This window comes from Agrilus planipennis, unplaced genomic scaffold (assembly GCF_000699045.2).
Source record: "Agrilus planipennis isolate EAB-ADULT unplaced genomic scaffold, Apla_2.0 scaffold93, whole genome shotgun sequence".
In the NCBI taxonomy this organism is placed as follows: domain Eukaryota; kingdom Metazoa; phylum Arthropoda; class Insecta; order Coleoptera; family Buprestidae; genus Agrilus; species Agrilus planipennis.
In genome coordinates, this window is record NW_020438867.1 from 1,059,210 (window position 1) to 1,079,047 (window position 19,838).

General features: G+C 36.6%; 1 protein-coding gene across 6 annotated transcripts; it reads right to left on the reverse strand.

Moving 5' to 3' along the window:
* Positions 1-349: 349 nt before the first annotated feature.
* Positions 350-19,507, reverse strand: LOC108742461 (SWI/SNF-related matrix-associated actin-dependent regulator of chromatin subfamily A-like protein 1). Of its 6 annotated transcripts, none has more exons than XM_018477687.1 (4): positions 18,391-19,507; positions 12,088-12,240; positions 10,414-10,696; positions 350-749 (listed from the first exon to the last, which is right to left on the reverse strand). In XM_018477687.1, the coding sequence occupies exons 3-4, from the start codon at positions 10,630-10,632 to the stop codon at positions 360-362; spliced, it is 609 nt and encodes a 202-aa protein (XP_018333189.1). In that variant the 5' UTR covers positions 10,633-10,696; positions 12,088-12,240; positions 18,391-19,507; the 3' UTR covers positions 350-359. The 6 variants fall into 6 exon arrangements, with proteins under 6 accessions (XP_018333189.1, XP_018333192.1, XP_018333190.1 ...); XM_018477690.2 differs by lacking the exon at positions 18,391-19,507 and adding an exon at positions 9,645-9,866 and having other exon boundaries at positions 12,088-12,657; XM_018477688.1 differs by lacking the exon at positions 12,088-12,240.
* Positions 19,508-19,838: the final 331 nt, after the last annotated feature.

The window sequence follows — 19,838 nt, forward strand, 5'->3', positions numbered from 1 at the left end:
AGCAACCTAGCTGTAAGCATCTGTCATCTGTTCAATATTTTCGAAAATATACGATACCGACACTGAATTAATTTGGTCAAAACAATATCACACATAGGATATATCTTGCACCAACTACAACTTTATAATTATATTTTTGTGAAAAAAATGTTTTCGAATAATAGACGTACACGTATTGTTCCTGCTATGTTGTTTCAGGTATTTTTATTTCGAACAGCAACAGACATGACCTGGTACAAAGCCGAACTTCGATATAAAAAACACCTCCAGAATACTAATATTACAACTATGTATTTAAAGAAATAACTCGTATTTAATAAAAATTTGTTTATTTAAATTTGTACAAAAATGTCGGAAGTTTATATTAAATTTAATTCACTCAACGCATCATCATAATCATCATTTAGTAAATTATTTTCCATATTAACGTCTTGTTTGCAGTCGTTGGCAGCATTCAGTTCAATACCATCACTTACAGTTAATATTGGATTAGGTTTCTCATAAATATCTACGTTTCCCAAATATTTGTGTTTTTCAAGACATTCCTGTTTCTTGTTCAAATCTTGTTTTACAACAAATGCATCTTCAAATGAATCTCTATAGAGGCCAACTTCGTTAAGAGTCTTTTGCTTATTCTGTAGGAGAGGCCAAATATAATCGTCAGCTGTACCAGGTGCCAATAGGTACTGTACAATAACTTCTTGTTCTTGTCCTATTCGATGCGCCCTGCTTTCGGCTTGACTTAAAATCTAAAAGAAAGTTGGTAATTAATTTAAACTACGCGTTTCATAAAGACATTGGTAGTAAGACCACCGTAATATTACCTCTTTTGCAACCTAATATGAAAAACGCATTTAAAATTACCGGAACTTTTAAAATATGGCAAGGTCAGAAATAATTAAGGAAGTAAAGCAGATCAATTTCCGTGAAATGACAACACTTTCTGCGGCATATGAATCATTTTAAACACATTTGTTTTTCCATTTCAATATTGCTTATAAATTTATTTTTATGTATTTATTTTATTTAAATTCCACAAAAAGACTATTGATACTCCCAAAAACAACAAAATCATTAGGAAAAATTAAAAATGCTGGGATTTGGAACCAATGAATTCTTACAGAATACACAAGGTATGGCGATTATAATCAATGAAAAAAGAAACGTGGCTTCTTGACTCAAAATATAACAAAAAGTGTTATAACATTTTGCAATCCAATGATTAATGGTCACATAAATAGCTTTCGTAAATTTGAACTTATAATTTGTTTGAATACGGGCCTGTATTTTGTTGAATAACCCTTGTGTTGTAGTACGATGAATCTTGGTTGGTATAAGTACATGTCACTCACGTAATCGGTCAGTTGTTATTTATTTACCAGGGGAAAGCACTTCCATGTTACAAAAAAGTCACAGTTAAAAATAAATGTGTACCCTTCTTAAAAAGTGTTAATAATTTACCCACCGTGTCAGTAGATGACGCGTATACCAATTCCTTTATTTAGTCCCACAAGTAAAAATCATTTGACATCAGATTAGGTGAGCGGGATAACCATATCACTGGACCTATGAACCTAACACTGCCTTAAACAAACTGGATAATAAGAAATTACTAACAACAAACGGAAAAAAGACAAGTGATTTCGGCCTACTGAACCGTAATTTGTGCACAGTCGATAGTAAGTACTCATGTCATTTGCATGCTGCAACTATTTGGAGTTTGCCAAGGCCGACGTTAAAACTATTATATTTTGTTTATTTTCTTTGTTACAAAACTGTTACAATATTTTATGTCCCAAATGTCACTGTCTTCTAAGTATTATTGATTATAAACGCCGTACCCTTTATGACCAGCCCCTAATTAAATACTTAGCTATTTTTTGATACCAGATTTGCATTAAAAGTTGGCAAAACAATAGGGATGGACAGTTTTGAGTTTATTTTTGCAAATGTAAGACTAAAATATTTCTGCCCACAAGCTTGCGAACGTTATTAACGCAAAATTATGGTCCACTAATGAACAAGAAAACACCTGGACCCATATCCAAACTTCAGAAAGGTTAGGTTCAAATAGAAGAAACTCGAGCATTGGACTTTCGAGCTGGGTAACATTTCAAACTTCGTATTTTTGTCTTCTGAAATGACATGTTCTAGGGTTACCTTCTTAATCGATGCGGAAGCCGAATTTTCAAACGAATTAAAATAAATTCTGTTTTAATTATAAGTACTTCTAACTCCAGCAAAATTAAAGGTGTGACGGACAATTCATTCATTAAGGAGTATCACAACCAATATATTTGTAGGAAAATATAAATTAGAAAATTGATTTTAAGTAGTCTACTCTGCTTTTCCAATTCCAGCTGATGGTATTTTACGACTTTTAAATAAATTCACCAGAATAAAATCTATTTTTAATTGTACTGAGCTATGTCACAATGCTTAAATTTCACTTAAATCAGCATTAGTTAATCCTGGAATTCTGCAGTTTCCGGATTTTTCAAAACCTTTCGTTTTACTTCTATGGAAATTTATGGAGCTGTTCTATTCCAGAATTTCGAGGGTAAGGAACTTCTAATTGCTAATGCTTCTAATTTTTACAAAAGGAGAATCTTACAAATCTGTGATCAAGAAGTTTGCAGCTGTACACTTGGCAATTAATTACTTTACACCATAATATCTGTACGACTATAAATTTTTAGTTAGATCAGACCATAGACCCTTGGTGTATTTATTTTCTATGAGAATTTTTTATGCTAAGTTGAACCGAATAGGATTATATTTGGAGGAATATAATTTTGATGCAGAGTATTTTAAAGGTAAATACTTATTTCAGTAATTGACTTAAATGAAATACATCGTAAAACATTAAGTATTTTTGAAATAACTTGGTTTAAAACTAAACCTAATATGCCTCTTAATCATGATAGTGGTAGACAAACATTGGAAACGATGTTACCTGAACTTATTGTAAACGAAGCTATTAATAATTCTAACATTCTAAAACTACTGACACAAATTTTTCCATCATATGTTACTGTAATTAGCAATAATATTGAAAAAACAAACGCTCAAACGGTTCAAAGCATTAATGGCAATTTTGTTCTAGAACAAGTCTTGTCTCAGCTACAAACAATGGCTGGTGCTTGTAAATTTAATAGAATTGATGATCAAATATTTAAAAGGTGTACTGTAAATGAGTTTACTTGTTGGGGATAAACGGACGGACGACAGTGTGGCTGCTATATATTGATAGTTAAACCTTCTTTTTTCAACCAAGCTTTGATAACTCACACCTTCCCTATTCTTTGCAAACATTCTAAAATCTGCCCAATTTTCAAGAAGGATGACAGATCCAAAATTGAAAATTTCACACCGGTTGTAGAATGAAGATTCGGGCTATAGGGCCGTGACTAAGTGAACTATTGTGTCCAGACGTTTCGTCAGTTACTGCGGCTGACATACTCAGTGGTAGTGCTGCGTTGACAACGTCTCGACAGCGACTGGGTGGAGAGCTGGCTAATCACTGATATTTTTACTGTGGCGCAGTGGGAGGGATAGGGGCGTGGGTTCGTCGCCGTCAGCGTCAGCTTGACTCATCCGATGAACGCTCGGTGTATTCGAATGGCTTGTCAGTGTGTTTGGCGCTTTCTGCGTAGTTTTCTTTAGGACTGGGTACCATACTTTATTCAAAGGAAGCCTTTCTTCTTTTCTGTTAAAATTAATCGGATGTTTATAAATTTCAATAGCTTCTTTATGAAAGCGAGCGTAATATTGCGAAGTTATAGATAAAACCGTAGTTCCGTCGTAGTTAATAACATGGTTCGGGTCTCCTATTGAATGCTCAGCTAGGGCCGATTTCACAGGTTGTAGAAGTCGACAGCAGCGTTCACGTTCGCCTATTCTTGTTTTGATGCTGCGTTTTGTGGTACCAATGTAGACTCCTCCGCAGGAACAAGGCATTCTATAAACACCAGCAGATGTTAAAGGTTCTCTAGGATCTTTAGCTGATCTTATTAAGGTTCGCAGCTGTTGTGTGGGTTTGAAGAAGTTTCAATTCAATAACTTCCGTAGGGAGGCGAAACCTACGGGCGGTGGTTTGAGGTGTCTCCGGTGCAGTTCTCCTGGGATGAAGAGCACGTTTGATCTCCTGTGATGTATAGCTATTGGATTGAAGGGCTTGATCTAGATGACGGAGTTCTTGATTTAAAAGAGAAGCTTCACAAATACGATTAGCTCGATGAATAAGGGTTTTCAACATGGCTCGCTTCTGCGCTGGGTGATGATTGGAGCCTTTATTGAGGTTACGATCGGTGTGTGTCGGTTTGCGATACACAGTGTGACCCAGGGATCCATCGGATTTTCTGTTGACAAGTACGTCTAGAAAGGCTAGTTTCCCGTTGTTTTCTTTCTCCTTAGTGAACTGAATACGAGGGTGAATGGCATTGATGTGCAGTAAAATCCTGGCAAGGGCTTTTTCTCCATCACTCCAGACAATGAAGGTGTCATCTACATAACGAAACCAACATTTAGGTTTCAGAACTGTAGAGTTAAGCGCTTCTTGTTCGAAATGCTCCATGTAGAAATTGGCGATCACTGGACTAAGAGGACTCCTCATAGCTACCCTGTCTACCTGTTCATAAAAGGTGTTATTCCACTGAAAGTATGTAGTCGTGAGCACGAGGCGGAAGAGTGATGTCTTCAGGGAAGATCTGCCGTATGTATCCAAGGGTCTCCTTGACTGGAACCCTAGTGAAGAGGGACACTACGTCAAAACTCACGAGCATGTCACCGGGTTGTAGATTCAATGTCACCAATTTTTCGATGAAGTGGGTAGAGTCCTTCACGAATGAGTCGCTCATGCCTACATGCGCCTCTAAACGTTTGGTGAGATATTTCGCGAGAGCATAGGTGGGAGATCCGATGGCGCTGACAATAGGACGAAGAGGGATGCCTGGTTTATGGATTTTTGGCAGGCCGTAGAGCCTAGGTGGTACAGCTTCCGATATTATCAGACTACGCTTATCTTCTGCTGACAGTGTCAAAGCCGAACTTGTTCATAAAGGCTTTGATGCCCGCGGCGTTCACCGAATGTCCAAAGGTGGAAAAATCTGGCCCTTAGTGTCCGTTCGTCTGGACAGATCATCCCCGAAGTTCAAGTCTATCTTCGAACTTGGCAAGGTCTGCGGGCTCAGCATAAAAGTTGAGCCAAGAAGGGCCACAAAAGACATCCCCCAATGTCGCCGTTGTTTGAAGTTCTTTCACACGGCGAATTAGTCACGTCCCTTGGGTCTGTTCCTTCTGTGGCCGCAACCATATCACTGCCGAATGTAAGGCAAAAGACAAGAAAGATGCCACTCCTTCCTGCGCTAAATGCAAAAGAAGTCACCGCGCCACATATCGCGGATGCCCCAAGGTTCCAAAGAGGACCGTACCCTCCCAAACATCTATAGTGCCCCCCAGCACACAAAAATCAGTGCAACCAGCGCCCCGTCCAACAGCCATCCCCCAAAAATCTTACGCCAGGGCAGTGACAGCAGCTCCCCCCCTTTCCCCTCAAAAACGCAATGCGTCCCCAAACACCCCTGCATCTTCTTCTCTTGAATAGAGGATCCAGGCCATCGTTCAAACGATGGTAGCAAGTCTGGTCACCGTCCTTCAAACGCCCACCAGTGAGTAGTACTGCCCACCCAGACAATCTTCGCATAGTTACCTGGAATGCGCAAAGCGTTAAAGGTAAATTGGCTGAATTCGAGCACTTCCTCGAGGATAAGTAAATCGGTGTTGCCTGCATCACCGAAACCCACCTGTCCGAAAAAATTAAACTTTTCGTCCCAAACTTCTCATCCTACAGAAGGGACCGTGAAAACCGCAGTGCCGGCGGTGTCGCCATTCTTGTTAGGAATTCTTTAAAGCACAGACCTATCTCTTTGGCCACAAACTCGATAGAAACTTGTCCCCCTTTGGACAGAGACCTCTCTGAACTCCCCCTTCTACTCCCCCAGGCGACCAAAGCCGTCTCCAAGAACTTCGTTCCCCTAAATTCCGAAATCAGACACACTACACCCCTTGAAATCTTCCTTTCTATCCGTTCTCTGAAAAAGAGGAAAGCCCCTGGCGCTGATGGAATTCAAAACGGCGTCCTCAAAGTCCTGCCGCCAAAGCATATAACCGTACTGCAACATCACAAACGCCATCATGCGGCTCCACCACTTTCCTTTGGTCTGGAAAGAAGCCACTGTAATCTGTCTCCTCAAAAAAGGGAAGCTCCTCAGCTCTCCCTCAAGCTACAGGCCCATCAGCCTGTTCAGTTCGTTGAGCAAAGTAGTTGAATCAATCCTTCTCGATCGGCTCTTAGACAACGTGGAGCAAAACAACCTTCTCCCCGATCATCAACACGGCTTCCGCCGGCATCACGGTACCGGCCACCAACTTCCTCGCGTATCTGAATACATTTCCGACAAACTTAATAAGCGGCGTCACATCTCCATGCTTCTTCTTGACATATAACAAGCATTCGACCGAGCTTGGTACGAAGGCCTCATCTCAAAACTCATCGCACTTAACATTCCACATTTTCTAGTTGGGGTTATCAGGTCCTTTCTCACAGGCAGAAGCCTTCAGGTCCGCATCGGCTCTGTTCTCTCTGCCAGTAAACCCGTCACTGTCGGTGTCCCACAAGGCTCCAAACTATCACCTATTCTATTTAACCTGTTCTGTGTGGACATGCCCTCCGACACCTCTATTTTGACAGCTCTCTACGCGGACGACATTGCCCTCATAAACTCCGCCCAAACCATTCTCCAATGCACAGGGAGAATTAATAAGTTTCTGCCCCTGCTCCTAAACTGGTGCCGAAAACGAAAACTTTCCATTAACGAGACCAAATCGGAAGCAATTTTCTTCTCTCGTAGGTCCCGAAAACCTCCCTCCATCTTAGTAAACAACCGTCCCGTCAAGTGGAGTCACCTACCTAGGCGTCGTTTTCGGCCGCACATCGCAACTACCCATAACAAGGCAATGGGTGGATACATCGCACTTAAGCCTTTCTTCCGAAACCACTCCATCGCCAACATACGAAAATCCGTACATTTAACGCAATAATCAGGAGCATTTGCTCCTACGCTATTCCCGTCTGGGGCTGCGCCCTCCCTCACCGCCTGAAACCTCTTCAAGGCACCTATATGCGGATCCTTTGTTCCGCACTAAACTATCCCTGGTTCTTCAGAAACACCCAAATTGTGAAAGAAACCGGTTTACCTTCTCTTCCTGAGGCTTCAATCTCATTCGCAGCAAATCTCCGGGCCTCAGTGACAGGCCACGCAAACCCCACAATTTCGACACTCTCTAACTTCGCCGCGAAGCCAAACGACCGTTTCCGAAGGACCTGTCACCTTCTACAATGAGCCACTCCCTCTCGCTCACACTTAGCTTCACTTTTTAGCGCGAGTGTCCACCTCCGAGGTGGACCACCTACTCCGACAGTTCTCTCCCCCCCCATGCTTAACAAATTTCCCTTCTCATTCCTCTCCCAAATCCAAATCTTCCATTCCTTTCCCGGGGATGAGTAACCCTCAGGGTTTATCTCCCCTCTCGAGGAGGGGTTTTAGTCGGTAAAAATCCGACACTACTTCCCTTCAGGGGGTGTCTTTTGAAGATTTCCCCTCCTCAAGAATAATCTAATAAAAAAAAACAGCTCTCCACCCAGTCGCTGTCGAGACAATCTACGTTCACATTGTCAACGCAGCACTACCATTGAGGATGTCAGCCGCAGTAGCTGACGAAACGTCTGGACGCAATAGTTCACTTAGACCACGGCCCTATAGCCCGAATCTTCATTCTACTATGGATTCCGGCCGTGAAAGTCTTTTGTTCTTATATTCAGACCGGTTGTTATTTTATGGAACTTTAGCAAATTATTTATCTCTTTCAATCATATCCGAGACATTAGACAAAGGGGGTCAAGTTGACGTCATGTCCAAACCTTTTGACCGCTTGAATCATGGTGTGTTATTAAATAAACTACTAATGTATGACCTAACTGTTAATTTCGCTATATTTATTCAATCATACTTAGCCGAGAGTTATATGTGGAATATTATGGTTTCAAGTCAGATGATATTTACACCCCATCAGGCGATCCTCAGGGGTCAGCTTGGATGCAGTACTGTTTATTCTGTTATTTATGCTAATGTTTGCTGATGATTTTTTTGTCGGATTGAAAATATTAATGATTGTCTAGACTTACAGATTGATATGGTAAATTTTAACGCTTGGTGTAATGATAATTAATGACACTGAATATAGAAAAATGCTGTTATATGACTCACTAATTACGTTACTTTTAACTAGAATATAGATAGTAACTGCTTAACGAAAGAAGAGCAATTCAAAGATTTAGGTGTCACATTTAATTCTAAACTAGAATTTGCTAATCACATTAACGATATTGTTATGCAAGCTTTCAAATTATTCGTAATTCTAGACAGTTTCTAGGAATAAATACAATTATCTTATTATACCAAACACTTCGTCGTACAATACGTCCTAAATTAGAAAACGCATGCATCATATAGAATCTGGGTTATAATATACATAGGACTAGTACAGAAAAGGTTCAAAGATACTTTCTGAAGTTTATATCTTTTAAATCTGACGGAATTTATCCACCTAGAGGTATTCCGCAAGAAAATTTATTGTCTAGATTTAAGTTTAATGATTTAAACCAAAGAAGAACTTACTTTTCGGTTGTTTTTCTTTATAAAATTATAAATGGTAAAACTGACTGTTCGGATATCTTACATTGTCTAAACTTTAATATCTATGTATTCATACACGAAGTAATTGTTTATTTTATATGTCAACCCCAAGGACAGATATTCTTCAATTTTTCCCCTAAACATTATGTGCATTAACTATCATTCCTGCGAAAATCCGCTTGATATTTTTTATACTTTTAAAATTAAAATAAGGATAAGTATTTTACAAATATCTTAAATTTTGAATTCTTGATGTTGCAATATATGCGTAGCTTCTGAAGTGGTCAACCAGAAGATGTAAGACTACGAGCTTCCAAAACCTCCTATTGTATCTACAGATACTATTTCCAATGGTTTTGTGACAGGACCTAAGTGAGACATCAACCCAAATTTTCCTTGTCTTGTATTATTTTTTATGCATATTGTACCACTCTTGTAGTCTTTTCATATTTCGCGTTAAATTTTTTGCCGTACAATACGGACAATTTTTTGTTGCATTTGATTCCCCCATGGTACATTTTTTCATGTACATTTTTTATAAACTCCAAGCTGAATTATTCCGATAACATTATTTTCTCTTTTTTTTTACTTTCTTATAATAAACATTATAATTAGATATTAACTTATTTCTTTTGAACTGTATCTTCATTTTCTTCTGGAACTTTCATAATATCTCTTAGGTTTATTAAATTTAAATATTGAGTTGGTCGTGTTCGTTTATGCCTGGTTCCAAGATCGGATTTGTGCTTAGTCAGCTTCAGTATTGTTTTTACCTGAGGCAGACTCTATTTTAAAATCATATTGGTAGTACTTCTTCATCCGTCCTAGATTTTATGTTTAAGTTTTTCAATAGTTTATGATCTGAATATAAGTCAATATTTTCCGTACCTCACGGCTTCTTTGATTGTTAGACATTCCAAGTATATTGCTTTATTCTCCTTTCCAGCTAGTTAAATTTTTTTGAAAAGTAGGCCACTGGTTTTTCTCAGCAATCTGGTTGTTTTTGTTGTTGGTCAAATAATTCCACGATTGTCTAATGTTCTTTTATTTTTTTAAAAGGAACTTTGGCATTCTTCTGTCCAGATAAAAGGTCGAATTTTTCTCAATAATCTATGAACAGGATCCAGAATAATTGCACTTTTAGGTATACAGGTATACTCATGATAAAAATTAATCTTTCCCAAAAACTGCTTGATATATTTCTGTTTTTGAAGTAGAAAAATCTCCAATTGATGTCAAATTATCTTTTACTGGTCCTACTGTATAATTCTCTATTATGTAACGTAATCAACCTTTAGAGAAAATGAAACGTGGGAGACCCACAATGCATTGGCAAGAAGACATACTTGAAGCAAAAAAAAAGTCATCACCGATTGACTTAAATGATTGATTGAAATTTTTCATTTGTCATTACAAATTTAGGAGATTGACTAAAGAGATCAACCATTGTGTTGACGAAAGCAAGTAATTTATAAGAAATTAACATGAAAATAAAGATCGTCGTCGAACATTTCCTACAAAACTTGATCATTTTTCGATTTTTCACAATAGTTTCACATCTGTGTTCTCGTGTTAAGATAAATAAAATTACCTGCCATGTATAATGCCAATAAGAGGAGGAAATACATAATTATGACTACGTTTCTAAGTAACTTACACTTGGGTTCCAATGTAGTTCTGCAAAGATTACAAGCTTGGCTGCTGTCAGTGTTATACCAGCGTTGGCAGCAGTTATTGAAAGAATGGCACAAACATAAGTATCGTCATACTGAAAACTATCAACGAAATATTTTCGTTGTTCGGAAGTTGTACTACCATCTATACGAATGAATTTTTTAGAATTCTGGTATAAAACCATTTGTATAGCGTCCAACATGTTTTGGTGATGGGCAAATACAATGAACTTCTTGTTTTCCTCCAGCACTTTCAGTATAAGAGAGCTAAAGTTTAAAATTATCACTTTAAAGTCAATATACATAATCTCACGGATCAATTGAGGTAACTAACTAATAGCTAGATTTATAGAAGCAGCGAGCAAATCAATGAGCAACAGGTAGATATAGGTAATAGTAGTAATAATAATAATAAGTGATCATAAGCAATTTCAGCATTTTAATTCATATCGTACACAGTTAGATCAAAATAATTGCAATAAGTAAATAGTAATAAGACCCGTTAAGTTTTATTTTTCATTGCGCCTATTTGAAAGTAATTTTGTTTACTTGACTTCAGCTATTAATCATATTCCTCTCTAAAACCACTCTCAATCAAAATATGTATAAAATTAAACTTACTAATTTTACAACCAGAAAAAGTAAAACCGACTTGGATAGGTAAAAATAATGCAGCACATTCGTAGCTGCATCTCATATAAAACAAATAATTTTGTTTATATGCAGGGATTCTTGAACATTCATCATCATAAGATTGGTTGGACACGCACCACCACTCCTTCTTATCCTGAGCTAATCTTTGCATTTCCCTAAAACTACAACTTCCCACACCCTTAACTATTTGCGAACAGTAATCTAATCTAGCTCTACTCCTCTTAACTCCTGTTTCTGCCTCTAACATGCCTCTGACTAGTCTTTCATGCCTGAGGTGTCTATTAACTTGGTGCCCTACTAACCTATCTCGCATATTTCTTATTGACTTCCATAATCCTCGTTTCTCCTATTCTTTCTAATACCTCTTCATTTCTAATCTTCTCTACCTACAGTACTCTCACTATTTGCCTGTAACGCCAAATTTCGAACGGTTCTAACCTTTTCTTTTCTACCTGTACAGCGCCGTATTCCAAACATAAACTTTTAACAACCTTTTGCGAATGACTAAATTAACCGTTCGCGAGCATAAAAGTGATTTCTTTTTATTGAAGGCGACTCGGCACTGCGCCTGACTTATCCGACTTCCAAGATACCGGAAATCAGCCACTTCTTCTAATTTTTCGTCTCCTATCTTTATATTCGCTCTTTCTCTACTGTTTCTTCCCTTGCATACCAGTACTTCTGTTTTATTTTTATTTAGCATCATACAATACTGTTTTGTCAAAACCGCATCCATTTTATTTAAAGCTATCTCTAGCTCCACCTTGCTTGCCGCTAATATTACTACTATATCATCTGCGAATGGGATAACCTAGCACACCTATCTCCACAATATCTTCCTTCTCTAATATATTCTCTAACTCATGGTCCTCATATAGGTTCTCTAAGTATTCTTTCCAAAACGACCTCTGTCTGATTTCCTATATTATTACTACTGTACTCTACTTCCATATTTCTCTAAAATTGCTCTTAATTATATTATAAGCCGCATCCACTTTACATACTTCAGATTTTTCTTCTACTTCTTTACACCTCATGTCAATCCACTGTTCCTTAGTTGCCCTACACTTCTACTTTATCGTCTTATATCTTTTTTGCCCTTCTTCGTCTGTCCTGTTTTTGGATTTCTACCTTTCTTCTATTAGCTCGACAATCTTCTTTGTTATCCAAACATTACAAAATATTTAAACAGCGGTTAATAAAAAAATTTTAATTATATTTTCGTATCAAAGTAAACGAACAAAATAATTTAAATATGAAACACTTTGACCTTTTTCAGAAGTGGTAAGTCTTTAATATGAAATATTAATCTGAAAATTCACTACAAACTACGTTATGTTAATTTTTTACCTTTGGCTTTACGCACCATTGCTCTGACCACTGCTCATTCACTTAAGGTAGTTTGTAGTGGGTATAAAATTCAAAAAATGAATTTTCAGATTAATAATTCGCATTAAACACTAACCACTTCTAAAATATGTAAACTGTTTCATATTTAAATGGTATATTCAAATATATAATTGCATTAGTTCGACGGATCTGTGACCTAATAAGTACGGTTTGTCGTTTGCTATAGTCATCTCTCGTAGCTTAGTGGACAGAGCATTGGTGTGTAAAGTTAAAGGTCACGGGTGGTTCTATTCCCGGCGAGGGTGTGACAACAGTAACAACGTTCCCTCATTAATTTGAGTTAGTTTGTAGTGGGCAAAAAATTCGAAAAATGAATTTTCAAATTAATATTCCATATTAAAAATTAATTTTGCTAGACAATTAGAAATCCATACATACAAAAAATAAAATATATATAAAATCATAACGACTGTAAGAATTCACTTATTTCTCACAGAATTTTATCTGTCTTCACGAAAATCATATCATTATCCGAAAATAATTCAACTGCCCTACCACGTTGACCGACGAAACGATGAAGAAAATAATCCGCACTTAAAGACAGAGCAAACTCCAAACGAATAGCCCGCGTAGTAAAACAAACGAACAAAGCTATGAAGCCCATTATTGGTTTGCAACCTCGACCCTTTCTATCTATCCGCGAAAAGGGACGGGCATAGTCGACACCAACCACGGTAAACAGAAGAGTTGGTTGCAGACGTGCCTTCTGTAAGTCACCCAGAATGGGATGTAACGTGTTTGAATTATATCGCGAACACTGAACGCAGCTACGAACGATTTTACGAACCAAGTTACGACCATAAGTGGGCCAAAGCTTATCTCTGACGTACGATAAAAGTCAATTTGTGTTTATGTGATAGTAAAATCGGATGCTGCTTGTCATATGAAAATCTGAGTTTGACGGTCTCTTACCTACGCGTATTAAACCATTTGATTAAAAAACTGGATTGAAACATAAGATTTAACTAGACGATCCGAGTTTGCGACCTTTCCGTAAACTGTCATATTCTTCAGGAAGGAAATCGTTTTGAAAAAAAATTATTAAACGAATAAAGTTAAGCTCCTCAACTTATAAATTAGAAAAGTTAGATACTAATATCCACTTTATTGCGACAATTGTTAATAAACCTCAAGACGTAGACCGTTGAACGCCTTAAGCGATTTATATTAAAAAATCTTTCAAATGGAAAGGATAATTTTCTTTCAAGAGAAGAGTTACGATACGGTTTTCCGGAAGTTCGCATGGTATAGCGTTCAGTGAAGGCCAACCGCTTATGTCAGATGTTAACCATTTAGGTCCATAAAATCATGTTAGACGTAAGTAGCTTTTTATGATTGATTCCTCTAGACACAATGTCCGCGAGGTGGTTAAAAGTGTGAACGTGACGCCATCCAAACGTTTGGGCCAACGACTGAATCTCCGAAACGCGAATTGCTACAAACCACATAAGCATATTAGGCGGTGTACGTAGTCATCATAGCACGATTATCGATAGGGTCCTTGTTGTTTGATTTCCATTTTCTTAATCCGAACCCTCGTTTGAGTAGGATTTGCGATATGTTTGTATAAATATAAGTAGCCTGCCCCAGAGTGTCCACTTGTTAAGAGATCGTTCACGTACATGTCTTCGCGGAATTGGAATGTTTTGAGCGTTTTTTTTTTTTTTTTTTTTAAGTAGTTCAAAGTTTTAATTTATCTACTTCCTCTATTGTTGTTGTTGCATTTAGGTGTTCCTTAACATACAAAATAAATCCATCAGCTCTGTTGATATGGCTGTGATTATAATAAATATTGTAATTAGGTAGATTATAATACTCAAAGTAGGAAAGCTGTCGAGTTTCTGAACATACAATGATATCAGGTGTAGACGTTAATCTTTCAAGAAATACTTCAAATAGTTTAAAATTTGTCTGCATGCCTCCTATGTATAAGCGTCAAGTCATTACAGTTAATAAAGTTATTCAGTGAAGTCATGTCGGTAATTTGAATTTCTTCTCAAAATCGAAATAATCTAAATCGTTATTGTTCATTATTGTTCTTCTAATGATTATCATAATTGTATCCTAAAAATCATTGTACCTATAGCATAATAAGTATTTTTTATTTGCTTATGTATATGATACTTTAGGTACACGCAGTTTTTTGTATCAGTTGCAAAATGATTAGTATTTACTTTTTTGTCAAATTTATCATTTCTATAAGAAAAATTTACACATTTCACTAATTGGATGTCCTTACATTGTTTTGTTGAATGTCTGCCACTGCAGACAGGCGGTCTCGTGACCGATTCTGCTACAGTTGTTGTACGGCATAATATTCAAGTCGTCAAATACTTTGCAACACTGACAACCAATGTATATTCTGTTTCCAAGAGATTTTATGAAAGCGTATGTATGTGCTGTGACTTCTATAATCGTATTTTTTTTTTCATATCATCCCACAGATGAACTTCCAAATACCGTATTTGTTGAAAACTTTTACAATCAGTTTCGATCAACGACTGTCAATCTCGTAATCGTATAAAAGAAAATTGTTTCAAACGTCGTTCCTTTAATTGGGTAATTGTAAGCCATTTTCATGTCCTTTCCTACCTTTCTATTAGGTACAATTACTCCCCCTCCATAAATTCCTACACAACAAGCAGTATAGTACTATAACAATTTTTCTCGCCAGCATGTCTGAATTTTCGTATTTTTTTCATATTATTACTCAAATGTCTCTCTTCTTTCATTTCTATAGGCAAAACTTCTTAATTTTGTGAGCCTTAAAGTAATCCAGTGTCCGGTAAGAAACAGTCCTTTCTAAAGTAAATTTTATAATAAAGGTCATGACTTATAAGGTGATATTGTAAAGGACGCCACATATTCTTTTTGTATTTCTATCTTTCTACTACATTGACGAAGAGATTTTAGAAGATCAGGATGCAGAAGAAACTTACACAACGGAATTATGTGATATTGAAGATTACTACTATAAAACAATTGGATAGATGTCTAGAATGATTCGCATTCAAGGAGAAACCACCAGACAATTAAATCCGCTACTTCCTTCTTCCAGCAGCAATCAAGACGTAAACAACTCGCATATCAGGCTACCTGAAATCCCTCTGCCCACCTTTGAAATATCGAAAATTTAACAGTAGAAAGTCAATTTCGAAACCCAAATTACACAGAGATACACTAGAAGCGCTAAACAATTTAATCGACAACTTTAGAGAACATCTGCGTGCATTAAAATCTGTAAGGAACCGGCGGAGAAATGGGATACTTATGTCATTCATATGTCACTTCCACAACTTAGTGATAGCACTAAATTTCAATAGGAAACAACGTTAGCAGACAATAAATTCCGTAAAAACACCTTCAAAAACGTGCAAATTGCTTAGAATACTCGAATATCTCAATTAAACCGTCATTACACGAATCAACTCCACCGCATGCCCGAAGCCAGGTGCCGTTACGTAATCAACATACGTTTTTATCAATTAATAAAAACTCATCGCAATCAAGAAACAACAAACCATCTAATCATAAATCATCAGCCGTCATTCAGTCACACATACCCATGTCTCATTTGCAAAGAGGCACACACTGTTTATAAATGCAGGGCATTGAACGAATCAACCAAAGAACAACGAATCCAGTTAACGAAGAAAGCGATTTTATGTAATAACTGTTTCGATAAAAGACATTCACCTAACAATTACAGAGGAAACAAGTGCTGAATTTGTAACTAAAACTATCGTACCTTTCTGCATCCAGATACGAAACACACCGAAACAAGCACTACCCTATCTACGGAATCCAGTTGACTACACTAGGACCTAATAAAATCAATTTCTATCGAAGCATCGAACTATGACTTCATTCCGACTACTCCTCTTTACATTTTAAATAATAATAATCGCAAAATATCGTACCGAGCAATAATTGACACTTGTTCAACTACCAATTTTACAATCCATGATTGCGCATCAAAATTACAACTACAAACAAAGGAGCCCATATCCCTATTGGAGCCATAAATGAGCTATCAACCACAGCCAATTACTAAATTACTGCAACAATTACTTCTTAAAATTATTCAAAAATTACTTATATCTTATGAAATACTTGTATTTTTATGAAAAAAAATTTTTTAATTAAATTACGTGAATGTGCAGCTCATGACTAAACAAAAGAGCATTTTTGAAAATTTTGTAGTTTCTGTAAAAATCGATTTTTTTCAGAAAACAGTTTCCTAAAATTTAAATGATTCATTCATCCTTTGGGTTTTTCAAGCGATTTTAGGCTTAAAATTTTCTTTCAATTGTTACTGTAACATGTGCAACTATTCCGCGTTTTACTAATTCATCGGTAATAAATAAAAAATTAGTCTAAAAATCGGCTTTTTCCATAAACCAAAAACATCAACTAATTCGAAAAAACTTTTTACAAAATTATCGCTAGCACCATTCAATAAATGGTATTTTTCTGCAAATTTACAAAAAAGATTTTATACATGACCTTTTGGAGGGACGACATTTTCAATATTAAGTGCTGTTTCCATAAGTTGTAGTTAAATATTTAGCTTTCATACAAGAATACCAGAATTCTATAGGCCATCGCTGAGCAGTAAAATATCAATTACAAGTATAGCTCACCATAGGGACACTCACACGTTCACATAATCGAATTTCGATGTCTTTTATGACAAAAATATTGCTCAAATCGGGTACGAAATAATGTAATAACACATCGAAATTCAGAGGCTGTTACTCCACCGATAGTGCGAATGTAGGAGTACCCCGGCAGATAGCTCTTCTTGTAATTAATTTTTTAGTGCTCAGCAATGACCAATCGGGCTCTGCTATTTTTTATGTAAATAGTACGCATTTAAAACTATAACTTATGCAAATTTCAGTTCTCAATATTAAAAAATGTCGCCACGCGAATTTCTTCAAAGACAAAAAAAATATTTCAGCTTCAAAAGGTCATACATGAAATTTTTTTTGTAAATTTGCATTTAAAAATACCAGCTATCGAAAAGTGTTAGCGACAAATCTGTATCTTTTTTTCTAATGTTATTGGTTGAAAAAAAAAATCGATTCTTCTACTGATATTTCACGTACTACCGATCAATTAGTGTTGAAAAAAAAATATGCTCAAAATCTCATGAAAAAATCAAAGGGTGTATGAGTTATTTAAATTTTAAAAATTATTTTAAAAAAAAAAACAATTTTTGCAAAAACTACTCCAAATGTTTAAAAACGCACTCTTTTGTTTAGTTAAGAGCTACATTTTCACGTAATTTGGTTGAAACAAAAAATTTATTGCACAAATATAAAGAAAGAAAAAAAATCTTTCTTTATCTTATTTTCAATTGTACATCTGACTTGAATAATTAACAAGACATTTATTAAAAAAAATAATTTGGTTGCTATTTGTTATGACTAGAAGCTTTAGGATGTATTGACTAATATTGTGTAACATCATATTGTAGTGAGAGCGGCTCTAGTCGTTTAAACAAATTCGAACAATAACTATAAATTATTGCTTTATACTCCGAGAACTTCTTGTTTTCATTTTTGTTATATAAACAGCACTGACGGTGTGATTTTATGTATATTCTTTCTTTGTGGTAACATAGTATGTAGTACCAGTAAAACTCTTCAACTATACGGAAGTTTTTCTGTCATGTAAAATTAACTAGAATAGATTATGGGCCCAGACATCGCTGATCCATAAGCCTAGTTTAATTACTACATAATTTTTGTGTTATATAGAAGAAAATCGTGTTTTTTCTTTTGAACAATAAAGATGGACATGAAAAAGGTTCAGGTTGAAAAACTTCGAGATAGCAGCAACTGGTCGGAGTGGCAGTTTGTGATTCGTACTCTGTTAGATTGCAATGGTACCTTGGGAGTATGTGATGGAACCGAAACAAAGCCGACTTCAAATGAAGGGGAAAATATCAGTGATGCTTTGGAGGGCTGATTAAGAGCACATAGAACTACAAGAAAATTATTTACAACAACCATGGAAGCCAAACCAGTACAGTTTCTCATCAATTACGACACCGCTTTTGAAATGTGACAGAAGTTACATGCAATTTATGATTTGAAATCCGACGAAACGTTGTCGCTGTTACAGAAGCAGTTTTTTGACTTCAAGTGGGACGAATCTCTATCTGTTGTTGACCATGTGGCAAAACTGAAACAAAAGGCAAATCGTATGAAAAAATTGGGTGGATCGATACCGGACTCTGTTGCTTACAAGAATACTGTTGATACAGTATGTAGGACTCTACTAATGCAGCTCAGAAAACATTTGAAAATTTAACAACACGTTTTCTCACTGAAGAGTAAAGACTACTGATGAAAACAACTGAAGAAGTAGACAAAAGTGTGGCTTTGTTTTCTAAATTTGAAGTGACTCAAAATTCGAAACAAAAACATGTATCGAAGGGTGCAACGGGTTGCTATACGTATGGTAAAAAGGATCATATACGAAAAGATTGTCCAGAGTGTTTCGGATGTGGTTCCAAACGGCACGTGTACAAAAACTGTCCTAAAGGAAAAGGGAGAGGTGAAAAATCGCAATCCAGTGTGTTAGCATTTGGGGCAACAATATTTGGCCAGTTATCAAGGATGAATGGATCATCGATTCTGGAGCGTCGGACCACATGACCAACAGCATGGGCATTTTTGATGATTTTGAATCATTCGAAGAACCGGTGATAATCAAGGTCGGAAACGGTGATGAAGTTAGTGCCGTCGGTAAAGGTACTGTTCGAATAGAAATTCAGGTCGGTGTGAAGTGGTTTCCTAGAATATTGTACGACGTATTGTACACTCCCGACATGGTGTGCAACTTGTTTTCGGTGAAAAAGACTGCTAAAAAGGGTATTAATTTTACTATTACCAACATTGGGTGTCTGTATTCGTGCATAAAAACAAGCGCCACGTGAAAAAGTTTATAAAAGACATGGGTGTTAAGGGAAGAAAAAGTAGGGAAAGAGCGAATATAAAGATAGGAGACGAAAAATTAGAAGAAGTGACTGATTTTAGATACCTAAGAAGTCAGATAAGTGAGGATGGAAGGAGTAGTAGGGATATAAAGCAGAGGATAGCGCAGGGTCGTGTCGCCTTTAATAAAAAGAAGTCACTTCTATGCTCGCGAACGGTTAATTTAGAAATTCGAAAAAGGTTGTTAAAGGTGTATGTTTGGAGCACGGCGTTGTACGGGTGCGAAACATGGACAGTGGGAGCGGCGGAAAAGAAAAGGTTAGAAGCGTTCGAAATGTGGTGTTATAGGCGGATGATGAGGATATCGTGGGTAGAAAAGGTTAGAAATGAAGAGGTAT

Coding starts and splice junctions, on each gene's coding strand:
- LOC108742461 (XM_018477685.1), bottom strand. CDS start 10,734: ATGTATATTGACTTTAAAGTGATAATTTTAAACTTTAGCTCTCTTATA. Junction 750..10,413: donor AACTACATTGGAACCCAAGT/GTAAGTTACTTA, acceptor ACTTTCTTTTAG/ATTTTAAGTCAAGCCGAAAG.